Raw genomic sequence first — 16598 nt, 5'->3', positions numbered from 1 at the left:
AAAAACACAATTGTAGTTAAACAATTAGTAAAAGCTCCAAAGAGAACGTATAAGGTATGCCGTACCGGCCCGTACGAACCGGTTCGGGCTGGGACCGGTACCGGATCAGTGTGGAATCCAGTACTGGAAGCTTTTCATTGAAAAACTGGCCGGTAGGACTGCCGACCGGTATGAAACCGGTACGGAGCCGGTACCGGACCCGCCACCGGTACGCCGACTGGTACCGGTACGACGGACTTTGACGTATACCATTTCAAAATTGGCACTTAAAAGATTTTAATAGATACATGATTTATCAGAGGGGATATACTTGTTGAAAATAACATTTCAAAAATTCATAATTCTAGAGTTTGCAAATAAAGCTTGAATAATTTCAATTCTATCTCTAGGCTAAACCAATACCGATATGCATACCGATCAGCCACTAGTTCGGTATGGTACTAGTTTAGTATGGCATCGGTTCACTGCTGTATCAACACATGGTATGGGCCGGCATGCTGGTTCCGAACTAACGTGCCATTTTTTTTTCATTTTTTGAACATCTAATGAAATGTAATCGTTTTTTTGGTTTTTTGAATGATTTTAACTCTAATTTGATGATTCTTGATGTCTCTTGATGTTTTTATTAGGATGAAAATCCTAATTTGTTGTTTTTATCACCCAGTAGACCTTAAATGATGCTTCTTGATCCTAAATAGACCATAATTATATAATAAAATGCAGGATTATTGCTTCTAACTTTTACATGAGTGGAGTCATGATTCTGACCCAAAAGTGACCAACCATAGGTCTTCGAGTCGGTAGTTAACTAGCGGTAAGCAAATTCACGGTAGTATAAAAGCAAACAATGACGGTCTTTAAAGCATTAGGCCGAAACAAAAATGAAAAAGAAAAAACTCAGTGATCCTGGCTTCTCATGCCAGGAGAATCAATGTACAACATCTAAAATCAATTAGTGAAATACAAAACATATATGCACCGGAAAAAATACAAAACATAGAAGGATACAATTAATTAAATGTATTTAAAGTGCAACATACATACCAACATCTAAAATCTGGTGGAGTATCGATATCTCTTATAGTCCTGTACGTTCAGCCCATAAGATATGTGTTCTGGGTCATAATTGGTCTCGGATTTCTTACTAAAGCTCTGACTTTGGAAAGCATCCTCTATTTGATAATATGGATGGGAAGGGACTCATCCGAATATGCCAGTTGCTAAGATGCTTCAGGTTGCGTAGGATAGTAGCTATTGGAAGATGACGCCTCAAATGCACTATATCCATATCCATATGGGTCATAGACTGGCTGTGGATGCAACTAATAAAATCCAATATAAACTCGAAACCGAATGCGCCTATGGATCCTACAACACGTGCGAGTTGTAGCTGCATTGTATCCTCCCGAACGATCTTGCGAATTTCGTTTTCTGTTTGCAATCGTATTCTCATGAGCCTTACTAGCTCGTGCACCATGATCCATGATTACAGAACTGTTATTGCTGCTTTTCTTAGTTTCTAAGTTTGAGTGAACCGACTCTTTCATTTTCCATCAGGGCCGCACTTGTCTTTTTCTCTTTTTTCAAATTATGCTGAGCACATGGTATGCTGAACCGGCCCGTATCGGTTACAGCGGTGGAAAAGAGTTTCGATTCCTATGGGGCCGGAATCGAGCGGTACAGAGGGCGTACCGGTGCGAATTAGACCGGTTCGCACCGGTACAAGGCCAAATCGGGCTGGTTCCATTTGGTTCGGCCAGGACTCGGTGCCGATCAGCTATTAAATGCCACTGTAGCTGCTACAGTGCAGCTACAATATCATTATAGTGTAACTACAGTGCAACTACATATCATTACAGTGGCATTTAATGCCACTGTAACAGCTACAGTGTAGCTAAATGCAGCTACAGTGTAGATATAGTATCATTATAGTGGCATTCAATGCCACTATAGCTGTGCTATGGCATTTTTGCGCATGCTTGTGCTTGCTGCAGCCGAAAAAAACAGTGTCGTAGTCGAAACCTGGCCGAACCGGTTCGGTACCGATTCGGTATGGCCCGTACCAGTACCGAACCGGTCCGGATCGCCATTGGCGTACCGGTTCGGCGTACCTTGGTTGAGCAGCTGTCTACTTTTTTTTCATGCCTCTCTTTGCTTGGTTATGTTGGAAAGATGGATATCGCCCTTCTGATAGAGTCGACCAAATAGTATGGTGGCTTCGTCTAAGCATCTCTTGGTCATATCTTTAGAAGAATATCTCGAAGATGGAGTCATGTGATGATCGACTCCCCATTGATTCATGTGGTTGTGGTTGATCGGTTGGACGCATGCGTGGAATGTTACATTCTGCCCATCCATCCTAGCCTCATTGGCTATGAAATTGGTCGGTTATGGAAGCGATCCTAGTTTATCGAGCTCTGGCTCCTATGCTGGCCATCCGATCATGGGATCATCCTCATCCTGAACAAAATCATTGTGGATCGGATCTGTGTACTTCAACTCCACTTCCTTCTGAATACACTTTAGTCTCAACCTCATATTATAGTGGATATATACGAGGTTGTTGAGATGCCTCTATGTCAGATGGTTTCTCTGCTTGATGTGGACGAAAGTGAAGGTAGATTAGTTGCGCTCACAACTACTCGAGTAGATCGTCTAAAAAAGAATCCAGATGGCTAGCCTTTAATCATTGAAATCTGCTAGTTTTGAAAAAAAATGAGAAAAGGTCTGGGAAGGCTTGAGAAGCTTTCTTAGTCTCTTTCAATTATAGAAGGGTGGGGAGGACCAAACCGGCATGAGCGATTTTCCGAAATTAAGAGGCGAACCATCTCGGTTTCGCCTTGGTTTGGTTTGGTACACCTTGAACTAAGAAAATTTCGAAATATAAATAATATGTCGAAGTCTTAAGAAAATTTTTAATTTTGGAAAGAACCATGCCCTTTGGAATTTCATAACTGTGCATGAGCTCAAAATTGGTCATGAGATTCAATGTAAACTCTAGTCAAGTAAAAACTGAAATCCAAAGCCATGGAGAAAGTTACTTGCCTTAGAAATCAACAAGATTCTTCTCGAGGTTCTTTCCTTCTCATTCTTTTCCTCTTGTGAAAGCACATCCATTCTTTTTCCCTTCCCCTCCTCATCACCTATTTATAAGTTGGAAGGGCAATTTAGAAGGTTGGGCCCACTGGGGGGTTCTAGGTTTAGGATGGTTCAAGCATGTGGGGTCCAGGAGGTTGGTTGGGTGGGGGACACTCTGCAGGCTGATTGGACAGATAGGCAGCAGACTTATTTACATGTAATATCATTCAAGTAAATTTAATTAAAACATCATGTAAATAAGGAGGGACTCCCTATTTGAATTCAATAAAAAAAATGAACAATTCAATTTTTCAAGAATAAAAGTTGACCCCAACTTTTGGCTCCAAGTCAAAATTGCATGTTTTCAATAAGATGATATTTCTCAAACCTTAAAGTTTCATAAATTCTTTTATACCTAAACATTTCTAATACTCAAGAGTCATGTTAGAGATGTCTTATAAATTGGTCTTTAAAGCATGTCCCCTAGAAAGGGTGCTTGAATGAACTTAGCTCATTCCACAGATTGGTTCACTTTCAAGGTTACACACACATATTGATGTGTATATTTATTTTTAGCTACTGTCACATAGACGGTGCTTACTGGAATCTATTATGCCGAGCGAGTACTGAGGTGAGCTGTTTGATATTTAGCAGTGTCACCTGCACAGATAGACATGGCTGGGTACTACTTTGTACTGAACATAAAGGGCTCTAATGTCTTTTTTTTTTCTTCCATTTTTTTTGGTTTTGGCATGTGCTCTTGCATCTCTGCAGCCATTGCTTACATTGGAAGTCATTGTTCTTAACTTATGCCATTTGACAGCTGGAAATCACATACTTTGTCCAGTATATTGTAACTACGTTTTTTTTCTTTAGACATAATTCTCACGACAGTTTTACTTGAACAGTTGTTGCTGGAGTTTCTTAATGAGGTTGGAGCAGATTTGTGTGATTCAGTTTGTGCTATTTGTGATGATGGTGGGGAACTCTTATGGTATGTTGTTTTATTTTTTGATTATATTTTCATAAGAAAGGATTTTTATGATTTGATTATATTGACAAGATCTATGTGTACAGTTACATGTACATATAAAAATATGTGCCAGCAGCCAACATATGATGTTTAAAAGACATATAACTCTTCTATATCTTCCTGCTATATATTATATGCTTAGTTTTGTCGGCAGGTATAAATTCAACTTTTTTTATTAAGTTTCATCTTATTAATAAGAGAAGATAGAATATTCACCTTTTTTGCACTGATCAGCAAATTAAATAATCCTATGGGAAATTAAACGTACTCACTACGATCTGCAAAGATTTAATATAGCTCATGCCCCGATGAGCAACTTCAGCCTATGATAGAACTCCTTTCTACATTTTGTTTATAAATTGCCTTCTATTCAGCATTCTTGTTATTGTCTTTTCTTTTTTTGAAAAGCCTTTTTTTATCCATATTTTTTGTAGTGTCTCCAAGTGCTTGATCTGATGCATTCTCTATCCAAGTTGTGTTGTTAAACATATCTAGGGCATGCTTGCATCAAAAATTCACTTTATTTAAGAAATAATGTGCTAAGAAGGCTACATGATTAGTAGTAGTTTGAAAGTACTCAAGTTCCATACATAGCGAGCAAAGATAATATAAAGGGTTCTTTTTGTTATTGTTTTCAACTTGGCAGAGAGCATAAACCTTTGTCTATATTTTAATTTAGGGCAGAAGAGGATTACTTTTGGTTGTCATATCAATGTCTGTATAACTATCTTTAATGAGGTAATGTGTGTATACATATTTTATTTGACACTAATGCTTGTTTTCACTTTCTTCCATATGTTTTGAACTTTCGTAGGTTGAGTGTTTTAGGACTGTTTCCTTGCCAGAAAGTTAGAGAATTTTTGTGAAGATGGTTATTCAAGAGGGGGAAATTTGCAATATTAGAGAAATATCTTTTTTACATGTGAATCTTTCATTTTTCAATGTATGTTGTGGTTCTTTGAACTGTAAGGCCCATCCAAACAGCTTTGTGCAATCCAATGAATTGATGGTTGACCCCGTCTATTTGCATCTCTTTCTAAAAGGTAGTTGTTATCACTCTTCTAGCTTGGTCTTTCAAGCATTTTTATCTAATAAATGCATCCCTAAAGGTTCACCGTACTGGTACCGAACCCCGTACCGGTGCCGCACTAGCATAGGCGTACCGAGTATCGGTATGGTACACAGTACGCTAGGCGTACCAACACTTGCATACCGATACCGGTACCCATCGGTACTGGTACGGTACGCCCGATACCGACCGGTACAGCATACTTGAAATAATTACTTTGCCCAGTTGGTTTTGGACCCTTCCAGGATTGCCCTTTTGTATTTATTATTGGTGAGTGTTTTATGAACTTAAAAAATCTCCCAAGCTAACATTTGCATGTTTGGTGAGATGGATTATTAGTACTTCTCTCTGGTTCAGATGCATCTCTCTTACACCTTATTTGATGCCTTGGAGTGGCCATCTACCCCTCATTGCTGAAATCATCCAAATCAGTACTGACTTAGATTGGTAATCCTACCCTTTGATACCCAGACTTGACAATATAACCTGATATACCCATATCAACATGGCAAGGGTACAGATATGAGATTGGAATACGAGAGGCGACAAACATCCTTGAACACAGTTCTTGAAGAAACAAGAAGATATGGAGAACTGGAAAGAAGCGGTGGTGGAGCTTGCAAAGAAACTAGAAAGGGAGAAAGGAACAGAGAAACGTGGTTTTAGTCTGCATACCTAGGATGAGTTGGACCATGGGGGGCTGCACAAGGCCAATGAGGTCGATGGTGGGAGACATTGCACAGGTGGTGGACAACATTGGACAACTATGCATGAGTGGTCCGTGGAGTCTGTTTTGGTGAAGAAATATGTTGGAGATGCAGACCAGGGTAGATATGGCATTGAGAGTAAGGGGAGATTTTACGGTTAGGCAGTCTTTTTATTTGGCTGCCACACTTTAGATCATTTGATGGATAGATGGGATTCCATTAAATATCATTTAAATCTTGATGAGAATTTGCAGTCCTTGGATTTCTTGCTGCTTACTATTAAGGGCCTATTGGAAAATAAATTCATTTCAGGTTCCTTGTTTTGTTGACCATTTAATTTTCAGTCACCTTTGCACAAAACAACAGAGGTGATATATATGCATAGAACAAAAACAAGTGTGGCTATATCAAAAATAACTATGTATACAGGAAGGGACAAGTGGGTACTAGCGATATTACAAAATAAAAAGTTATAAAATCATGGTCAAGTTTTAATCATCAAAATACATTATAATCAAACTGTCCATATACCTGCACAGCTGCACCCAATCCTTTTTATCTGGGCCCCTATATCCTCAAAATTGAGGACTAGATTGATTCGACTTTTAAATACAATACTCGGACCCGACAACCAACATCTGGATCCCTCTAGCACAGATCCTGCCAATCTATGTTTTGCTGATAACTTCTTGCTTTCAAGATTCTCTCATCTTCTAAAATGCAAGAATAATTACGTTATCATCGAGGTGGATTAGTAGGCGCCTCACAATATCATGGTTTATAGTTTGGCCTCATAACTTTAATTATAACTTAGGCTTTGCTTTCATTGCTTTCTTCCACTATATTATGATCACAAACCATTAGAACCATGTATAGATATAAGAAGTTGATTATATCATAAACATATGATGCAAAAAAATAGCAATTATTACATCATGTAAGCACAAGATTTAATTTGGCATAAGATTAATTAAAAACCCCATGAATATTATCATCAACAGCCCAAACAAATGATTAACTTCATAGAAATTATTACTAGCACTACCTTAGGTTCTGAATTCAAGGAGAGTTGGGGTGGGTGGGGGAGAACGTATGGTATTTATTTCAGGCTGGTTCAGATTCAGATTCTGTCTAATACTGCTCCAGAAACAATCCGTATTTGAATGTAGTCTGATTTTTTGGACCCAAGTCTAATTTAGATTGCTTAGATTTGACTTGGTAAATTTTCCATTTTCTGGTTGGTTTTAGTTAAAAAAGGTAAGTACAATCTTCTTGTATGAATGTAAAGCTGTGATGACGTGGTTGACTTTAAATTCTCCATGTTTCTCCTTTTCTTTTTGGGAGATGATGATACATGCATATTTAATGCAGTTGTGAAGGGAGGTGCATGAGGTCCTTTCATGCAACTGAAAGTGCCGGAGAAGATTCAGGTTGTAATTCTCTTGGCTACTCTAAGGCTCAAGTTGAGGTATGAACAATGGAGCCTAGCATGGTTGTTTTTTTGTGGTATTTCTAAATGTGTTCTCCTGAGTATTTATTTTTCTTACCGTCGCTGAGTTTTGAGCAGGCAATTCAGATATTTTTGTGTAAGAATTGCCAATATAATCAACACCAGTGTTTTGCCTGCGGGAAATTAGGCTCCTCTGATAAATCAGCGGGTGCTGAGGTAAGGTATCAGTTGGTGGAGATTGTGTCTATCTGTTGTACATACCTTACCTTTCAACATATTCTTAATCTAGTAATTTTTCTTGCTAATTAGGAAGGCAAATTATTAACAATAATACTGAATTTGGCAAACTTGTCATCCTGTTTTATGTGTGCCTGTCTTGTCAATTGTATGAAATTTTTTGAAAAATGGTGTTATGCTGTTGGCTTCCTTTTTCTGGGCTCTCCACCACTTAGGGGACCCTCTATTGCCCTTGGCGACTTTCTTGCATATCAATTTATTGAAAAGATAACAATCTAGAGCAAGGTCTGATGAACCGGCCGGTTCGGACCGGTCCGGCCTGTAACCGGTACGCCGGAGCAGTGAAAACCGGTACGGGCCGATTTTGTGCCGGAGACGAAAAAGATGAAGAGAAGGAGAGAGAACGCAGGGAAGAGAGGGAGGGAGACCTGTGGCCGCCATCGGAGAGCCGCAGAGGGGCGGCGGAGCCCGCGGGGGGGGGGGGGGGGGGGTGGGGAACCCGCGGGGGCGTGGCGGAGGCCGTGGCCGCGTCCCCTGTTTCGAAAGGCGGCCACGGCCTTGGCCTCCGCTGCGCTCCCGCGGGTTCCCCAGCCCCCTCGCGGGCTCCGCTCCCCCCCGCCCCAGGCTTCCGCGGCTCTCCGATGGCGGCCATAGGTCTCCTTCGGACCTGGTATGGCGAACCTTAATCTAGAGTGTTCATCTATCTTCCACCTTATTCTGCTGTTTTTTTCTGCTACTGATTTTGCTAATTTAGTTTGAAGATGTGTTGAGTTTGTGTTTTAAAATTCTACTTCTGTCAATGAAAATGCTGATTTTTTTTTTTTCACTTGTTGTTTTGTATTTTAGGTATTTTGTTGTGTTTCGGCAACTTGTGGTCATTTCTACCATCCGAAGTGTGTTGCAGAATTACTATGCCCAGATAATAAATCTAAAGCATCCAAGTATCAAAAAAGGATTGCAGCTGGGAAATCATTTACTTGTCCTGTTCATAAATGTGTTGTTTGTAGACAACGAGAAAACAAAGAGTTTAGAGAGTTGCAGTTTGCAATGTGCAGAAGATGCCCAAAGTCATATCACAGAAAGTGCTTGCCACGGTACTTTTTATTTTTTTACAAGCTCACTTTTATATGTAATGATTAGGCAAATAAATCTGACCTCGATGTATTTCCTGTTAACCTCTGCGCTAAATAAATCAGAGAGATTGCCTTTGAAGATACAAGAGAAGGTACTGTACAAAGGGCTTGGGATGGTCTTCTTCCTAATTGCACCTTGATATACTGCCTGTATGTTTTATCTCGTAACTTTTTGTTGTTAGCTTCATTTTTATTACATGTGATACTACACAACTGATTTGCTTGCAATAACATTCATTTTGTTTTTTAATTTTTGGGCAGGAACCATACGGTGATGGAAGAGTTAACAACTCCAGCGAGAGACCATGTTATATTTCCTGATGTTGCTGGAAACAAAAAGATCATGGTCATGCAGAAAAAGGAACTAGAGATTTTGGCGAAGAAGACAAGCCAGGTTTCTGATGATTTGCCTAGAGACCAGACTTCTGTAAATGCGGAAAACGTGAAAGGAAAACTTTTTGATGCAAAAAAGTGATAACTTAGGTCAATATAAATTGTTTGATTAAAATCAATGGTTGAATAATGTCTTCTGAATTTGGTTGATGTTGCAGATTTTACTAAGATCTTGTTAATATTGATATTATTGAATTTACATATTTAATTAAAATGAGTTTTTACGGTTGGCATAACACCCTTGCTCAATGTTTTGCCCCTTGAGTGATTGTCCATCATAAAAATTAACAAAACAAAGCTATTTCTTTTTTGGATTTTATGTCATCTCAAGACACCTTTCTTGGCATAGCTTGCCTTCTCCATTTGTTATTAAAAATCATCAATAGGCTGTTCAAAGACTTCATTGAAAAAATTCTCACAATCTGCCGATTTTGCATGCTATTTCTTCTCAAACTAGAACAAATATATACCAAATTGGTATGACTTTTTCTAAGACCATGCCACATATTAATTGACTCAGAAGAGCTTGTATATATGCATTTCTTCTCAAATATTTATCATTTTATCATTGACATAATCTTTCTTATTGTGTAGATTGTAAATAAGCTTCAATGCTATGTGCAACATGGTGACATGGTAATCCTTTTTCCTTCTTATTCATATTCATTATTTTCCTACTACATATGAAAAAGATCTTGCTTGGGTGCTCATCTTTTCTAAGTTGCTTCCATGGTTGGTGGAATCGTTCCAAACCGCCCGGTTCGGAATGTACCGAGCTGTACCAGTGGCGCGGACTAGGATGGTCCTGACAGCCAAAACGGGAAACCAGGATGGAGGGGGAGGAGAAGGAAAGAAAGGAAAATAGAGAGCAGGGGAGGGAGAGGAAGGAAGAGAGAGGAAGGGTGGCGGCTAGCCGGTGGAGGGCCGGGGAGCAATGTGAAGGGGCGGATGAGGGGCTCCGTCTTCGGTTTTTCTGTTTCATTCGAAATAAAGGTCTCGGATGAGACCCTTTTTTATTTTCAAAAATTTTAAGTGAAGTCAGCTTCAGGACCCCTTGTTTCGAATGAAACAGGAGAACTGGAAGCAGAGCCCCTCTGCCGAATGTCCGCCACCCTCCTTCTCTCCCCCTTCTCTTGCTCTTTCTCTTTTTTTCTCTCTGGTTCTCCTTCCCCCCTACCTCCTCTACTGTGTCAGTATGGGCCCGACATGGGGTGTACAACCCGTGCCGCCAGGCAATCGGTCCGGGCTCCGCTTCTGGCACAACAATTTTTGGTTGCTTCCTTCTTTACTACATTTAATAGATTTTATGTATAGGATAGTCTAAGCATTGATATGTATCGTAGTGACTTAAGTTTGACTACATGATATGCTGAAAGTTGTCATTCATTAACATAAAAAGATACACAATCTTCCAAAAGATTTAGAACTTGCATGCTAAATTATTTATCAATTTTTTAACTTAAAGAAATATTAATCTCAAGACCAGCGTGCTCGTGTTCAGTCCCATAGTAGTTGCGAGTTCGAGAGTGACCTATTCTTTCCATTGAATTTGTAATAGATTGATTTATGAAGTGTTTTATTGAACAAGTTCCAATTAGTTTTCAATTAGTACTCAAATGATGCATCGAACTATTAAGTTTGCTACTTACTGTTTTCAATCAATTTATTCTAATGCTTTTTTTGTCTTTATCCAGATAGTTGACCTCTGCTGTGATGCTAATGCTTTCAGTCAATTGATGAAAGAAAAACTTGATGCATCTGGGAAGATATGCCATTTTCAAAGTTGTGATATTATTCAGCCAAAGGTAACTCCATCGTATGTCAATAATATTTTCTCAATATTCAATTCTCAACCTCGGTACTAATTTCATGATATCTTTTTAGGATTTCTTCTTATAATTAAAGATAACACCTTACCCTCATCCTTACGGTCCGATCCTTGATTCCTAATGCATTATGCTAATAATCTTGTGTCTTAAAATTTTAACAACTGCATTTTGTGTATTTTTGGATAGGGTCTGCCGAACCAGGCCGAACCGCCCGGTTCAGGTAGTACCGAGCTGATCCGGTGCGAAAACGGATTAGTTCGACAATGCTATTCCGTTTTAGCTAGAACCACTATTGGACCATCCGGAACCGGTCCTTTACTGGCCGGAATCGGTCGATTCGGTGCCGACTCGGTGTAAACTGGCTGGTTTGCGTTGAGTCAATTCGATTTCGATTTGAGTTGGGTATGGCATTATCGCCACTGCCACCTGATGCCTAAAGCGTTGGGAAGGCCCAAGAAGGCCTTCCCAATGCAATTTGAAGGCAGCTCCGCTGCTTTTTCTTTCCAAAAAATTCATAAACAACACCGATTCAGGCTATTAAAAGAAAGATTCAAGGTTAAATAAGGTTTGCTTTCTCTCTCCTATCTTCTTTTCTCTTTTTTTTAGGGGGGGCTTAAAAAAGGCTCAAAAATTGCAAAATGAGGGAGAACGTGCCAAAATTTTCGATAAGATGCATCATTTAGGTTAAACCGGGATCAAACAAACATCAAATTAGACTTAAATTTATTGAAAAAGTTCAAAAAGAGTGATTACCAATTAAATTTTTTGAGAACTCCAAAAAAAAAATTGAGTATGCCGGTCCGTGAACCAACAGACCTTACCAGTTCGATATGGCAACGAACCGGTACCGAACCGTACCGGGCACCGACCGGTACAGGTTCCGGTACCGGTTCGGCATACCTTGATTTTGAATATAAATGTAGGTGGTGTTTTATGCAACCTGTGGCGCCAAATAACCATTTTACACTTAAGAGTCTATTTCTGTCTTTTTTTCTTGTTAAACTATTATGTTAATAATATTTTAAAGACCAAGAAGATGCCTAATGAATGGAGGAAGAACACTATAGTATTGATTTATAAGAATAAAGGTGATTCAAAATTGTTCTATCTTGGTATCAAAATCATGAACCATACTATTAAGCACTGATTAAGGTTTGACAAAAAAATATTAGTGAACCAATTTGGTTTTATACCAAGAAGGTCGACCATGGAAGCAATTTTTTTTTTTCCTTGAAGGTTAATGGAGAAATATAGAAAAATATACAAGAACTTCATATATTTATTTTTTTTTAGAAAAAAGCATATGATAGTCTTAGAGAAATCTTATGATAGGTGTTAGAAATAAAAAGAGTTTCCTTTAGATATATTAATATAATTAGAGTTATATACAATGGAGCAAGTTACTAATGTAAGAATTATTGGTGATAATGCTAGGGAGTTTCCAATCGTAATAGGTTTACACCAATGATTTGCTCCGAGTCCTTACTTTTTTGCACTAGTATGAATGAGCTTACTAGGCATATTCAAGAAGATATTCCTTAGTGCATGCTATTTGCAGTTAATAGTCTTAATGGGTGAAATTAATTTTGGAGTTATGGTACTCCTTATAGGTCCGTACCAATGCATACTAGGCATATCGTATTGTATTAGTATCAAACCAGTGTATGGTACAAGGAGCATACCGAGTATCGGTATGCCGAATCAATCTCGTATCGTGTGTACTAACACTGTACCAAGATAGTACCTGTATAGGGTTCGGCAGCAAGTTTGTGAATCTTAGTTGGAGTTGCTCGTAAATTGAAATTATGGAGTGCATTAAAATCTAAGGATTTTAGATTAAGCAGGACCAAGATGGAATAAATGGAATGCAATTTTAGTAAAACTAGAAATAAATATGAAAGTGGAGTGAAAATTGTGGATCGCAAAGTTTCTAGGAGTGATTATTTTTAGTTTTAGGATAAATTATCTATAAAGAAGGAGAGATTGAGGAGGATATTATCCAAAGTTTGTTGTTTCAATGTCGGATCTCGTAGTACCATGCAGGTATAGTATCGGTATGCCTACTATGGAGATTGGTTCGGTATACTGAGACTTGATACACCTCTTGTATCGAGTCTTAGTTCGGTACTAATACGATACGATATGCTTAGTATTGGATTACACGCACTAACATGGGGAACTTTGATATAATCCATAGATTAAAGCAGGTTCGATAAAATGGAGAGAAGCGCAACTACGATATTATGTAATCATAGGATTGCTACCAAGTTGAAGTAAACATTTTAAAGGATGCCATACAATGAGCTATGTTTTATGGTACCGAATATTGGGCAGTTAGAGAAGACCATGTGCACAAGATGAGTGTGGCGACAATAAAAATATTGAGGTAGATGTGTGGTAATACAAGAAAAGATAGAATAAGAAATAACGTCAGTCATAAAAAAATAGAGGTGGCACCAATTGAGGACAAATTGAGAGAAGGATGATTTAGATAGTTTGGAGTTTGGACATTTACAACGTAGACCGAGGGATGCACCAGTAGGAAGGAGTAATTTGATACATGGAAAGAATGAGGGATAGAAGTAGACCGAAAATCATATAGGATGTAGTAAGAAGGGATTTGATATCACTACATCTTCAGAATGTGTGCTCCTAAACAAAGCGGACTAAAGGAAAAAATTTCATGAGTCGACCCCAACTAGTTTGGAATTATGGTTTAGTCGAGTTGAGTATTCCTTGTTAAACTAGCTGTTCGATCAATTAAAAATTGCTAATGACCAATCCGTTGCTGTGGCCTTGATTTCTGTTGATGCCAATTGGAAATGCAAATCGGGCAGGCCTTTGTTGTCATCATAGAATCTTTATAGTTGTAAAAAAGGATGCTTCCTATGCTTTGGATGTTGCTCTAGTGGTCATTTCTATTGTCAGATTAAGTTCAGCTAATTCCAATATTTTATATCTTTAATTTTCATCCACTTTTCTTTCTTGAAATATAAGTGTGCTGAATCCCTCCTAAGGATCTTTTTATGGCTTTTGTAAGATCTTAGGGGTCTTGTCCAAGTTTTTCCATTTTTCTTCGAAACTATATGGTTTAATTGGGCACTTAATTCTATTGTTCGAATGCGTCTATCACTCTATTGTCCACTGGATTGCAAGAATTTGGTTTTATTTTTTTATTTATATCAACTAGAGAGTGTATGCTGATTTAACTGAAATTTTCCCTGGCTTTGTTGGGCAGTTGTGATCCTCATGATGAAGTAATTGACAAGATTTCATTGATCAGTTCTTCAGAGGCATACCTAAGCTTGCCAGTTGTCTTGCTACCATCTTGGTTAACCAACAGGCTCAGTTTAGAAATTTCTGTCCAAGACACCCTTGCTAGTTGGGCACTGTGTTTGTTAATTTGGAATGCTTTTGGTTTATGTCTTAAACAACTGCTACGTGTACCCCAAAATGTACCCAAGAAGGGTGTTATTCATGTTTTTTGTCTGTTTCACAAGGGTCGGGGTGTCTTGTGGTGGCAAGTTGTCTATTTTGACCTCAGAGATTAAGCACAAAATCTGGTTTTTAGCCATTAGAGATCCCTTTTAACCTCGTTTCTATCCTGCCCATCATGGCTCTGGAAACGTTTATTCACCAACTAATGAGTCTTCATTTGAAGCCAACCATCCAACAGCTTTTGGATTAGTTGCTGCCAGGCTAGCATAAGTTCCTTCTTTGGAGTCTAAATAAAAATCCCAATATCTCTTATGATGTCCTTGGTTACAGAGGATGGCACCAGCACAGGTACAGATGAAAGATGTGCAAGATGGGATTGATGCTTCTTACAAATCTCAGTTTTCTTCTACATTGCTGTGGAGTCTTGTTGTTTTTTAAATTTGCAATTTGGAACGTTTAATTCACTGCATGCACTTAGTCTGGATGGGCTTGATGGACCTACCTAGAGTGCTCTTAAATTTAGATTAGATTATCTTCCATGGTCGATCACAGTTCTCCTAATATTTTTAGGAGAAGATAAATTGGTAATTGCAGAGCTGAATTAGCTGTATTCCTCTTATAGTTTCATGAACAGATCCTGCCAAAGGTGGCTTGTTTTATTTATTTTCAACCAAAGACAGCCTGCAGTTTTAGGAGATCCATTCCTCAATATCTATTGCTTTACCACTTTCAAGTCAACATCCAAAGATATTCCTTCTATATTGCTCTTATTTGATTGTTGTTGTTAAAAAGTGGAGTTTCTTTTTGTTTGGGATCAATGTGAAGTTGTCTCACAAAGATAAGTTTTGTTGAGCTTTAGATGGTACCATAGATAGGACTGCAACTCGGGTGGGTCGGGCCGGTTGAAGACAAACTGTAATCCAACCTGCCAGCTGTAACCCAGTCAAACCCAGCATTGGTTTGGGATTTATCCGTCCCAAATCCATATCAAGCTATTTGGGTTTGGTCAGGCTGATGTCAGGTTACGTTAACGAGGACAGCTCAGTTCAAATGAGGATCTCAGATAGGGAAAGGTTTGGAACAATTATTTGGTTTTATGTTGGGTTGAAATTTTAGCATAAAGGAAAATATCATGTGCTCCACCCAAATATCTGCTGCATCTGATTTGTCAAGTGTTCTAACATGCCAAACTTGTTCCTTAATGGTACCCAGAGTACAGATTCTACATAATTGCTTTAATGGCAATGAGAAATGAAAAAAATGTTGATTGGGTTTCTGTTGCAAATGAAAATCTCCAAGTGGTTTCAAAGAGTTTGATTTCTCTGTTTTTATTTGAAAACTTGTTGATTCAAATTTTTATATTAGACCCTACTATATTTGTGTATGCTAAGTGAAGTAGTCCGGTATTCTGAAGTTTTTATATATTTTTACATTTTTATTATCATCATTTATGGTAATATAGTGAAATTACTATAGTAATATTTTGATCTGTTTAGAATTGTATATATTAAGATGAATTAGACACCTAGTTGAGTGTGAGAGCCTTCCATAACTGGTGTGTATTGCATTTCCCATCGGCTGGATTTACCAAAATTCTTTGTGAATGGGGTTCTCTAATGGCAATCTTTTGCGGTGTCTGTGTTGTTCTTTTTCAAAAGAATTGAAGAGAATTCTTGCTTGGATTTATACCTGCAATGGTGACAATGCATCCTCCACATAGTACTTGGACAGGACTGGATAAGTCTAGGATTACCTGTTAGGCATACCATGCGGTTAGTTCCACATAGTGAACTAGTTCATCTTATGCTCTGGCCATGAAATGATCTTGTATCTGGTCAGTTTCTGTATATATTAGAACCAATTTCAACCTGCTGCTGTATAAGCTTATGAGTTGACAATGTGTTGTTGGCTTACATCATCTTTTCGAGTATTGCACTGATGCAATAGCAGAATTAGCTTGTTGAGTGCGATAAGTTAAGGGTTGCATCTTATGTTCTTAGATTCTTGAATTCCTACATGATAAAATTTCTATGATTCAACTGTAAAAAACCTCCAAAACTTTGAACTTGCTATATGTCAATGCCAATTTAATTTTTTATGGCATGAATCTGAAATTTGGTTTTTTGCAGAATTTTTGCAATTTTGAAAAGAGAGACTGGTTGCATGCAAAGCCAGGAGAATTGTCCATAGGATCAAAATTGGTATGATTTTAAAAGCATCTCTCTTTGTTT

At 38.3% G+C, this 16598-nt stretch overlaps 1 protein-coding gene across 6 annotated transcripts in view; it reads left to right on the top strand.

Moving 5' to 3' along the window:
- The window catches only part of LOC103713594 (protein ENHANCED DOWNY MILDEW 2-like), a 33086-nt gene that overhangs the window by 15126 nt on the left and 1362 nt on the right, over positions 1-16598 (top strand). For 5 of the 6 annotated variants that reach the window (XM_017844401.4, XM_008800579.4, XM_088718736.1 and 2 more), the window contains 9 exons: positions 3987-4072; positions 7259-7355; positions 7455-7553; positions 8421-8668; positions 8771-8857; positions 8969-9101; positions 9695-9736; positions 10795-10905; positions 16497-16568. In XM_017844401.4, coding sequence (XP_017699890.1) covers positions 3987-4072; positions 7259-7355; positions 7455-7553; positions 8421-8668; positions 8771-8857; positions 8969-9101; positions 9695-9736; positions 10795-10905; positions 16497-16568 — 975 coding nt within the window. The remainder of the gene's footprint in view (positions 1-3986; positions 4073-7258; positions 7356-7454; positions 7554-8420; positions 8669-8770; positions 8858-8968; positions 9102-9694; positions 9737-10794; positions 10906-16496; positions 16569-16598) is intronic. The other variant, XM_088718738.1, reaches the window with a different exon arrangement.

Source organism: Phoenix dactylifera, chromosome 3 (assembly GCF_051530095.1).
Source record: "Phoenix dactylifera cultivar Ajwa chromosome 3, Ajwa_hap1_PhDact_Kaust_v1.1, whole genome shotgun sequence".
Classification (NCBI taxonomy): domain Eukaryota; kingdom Viridiplantae; phylum Streptophyta; class Magnoliopsida; order Arecales; family Arecaceae; genus Phoenix; species Phoenix dactylifera.
Note: the sequence above shows the minus strand (reverse complement) of the source record. Positions and strands in the feature narration are given on the sequence as shown.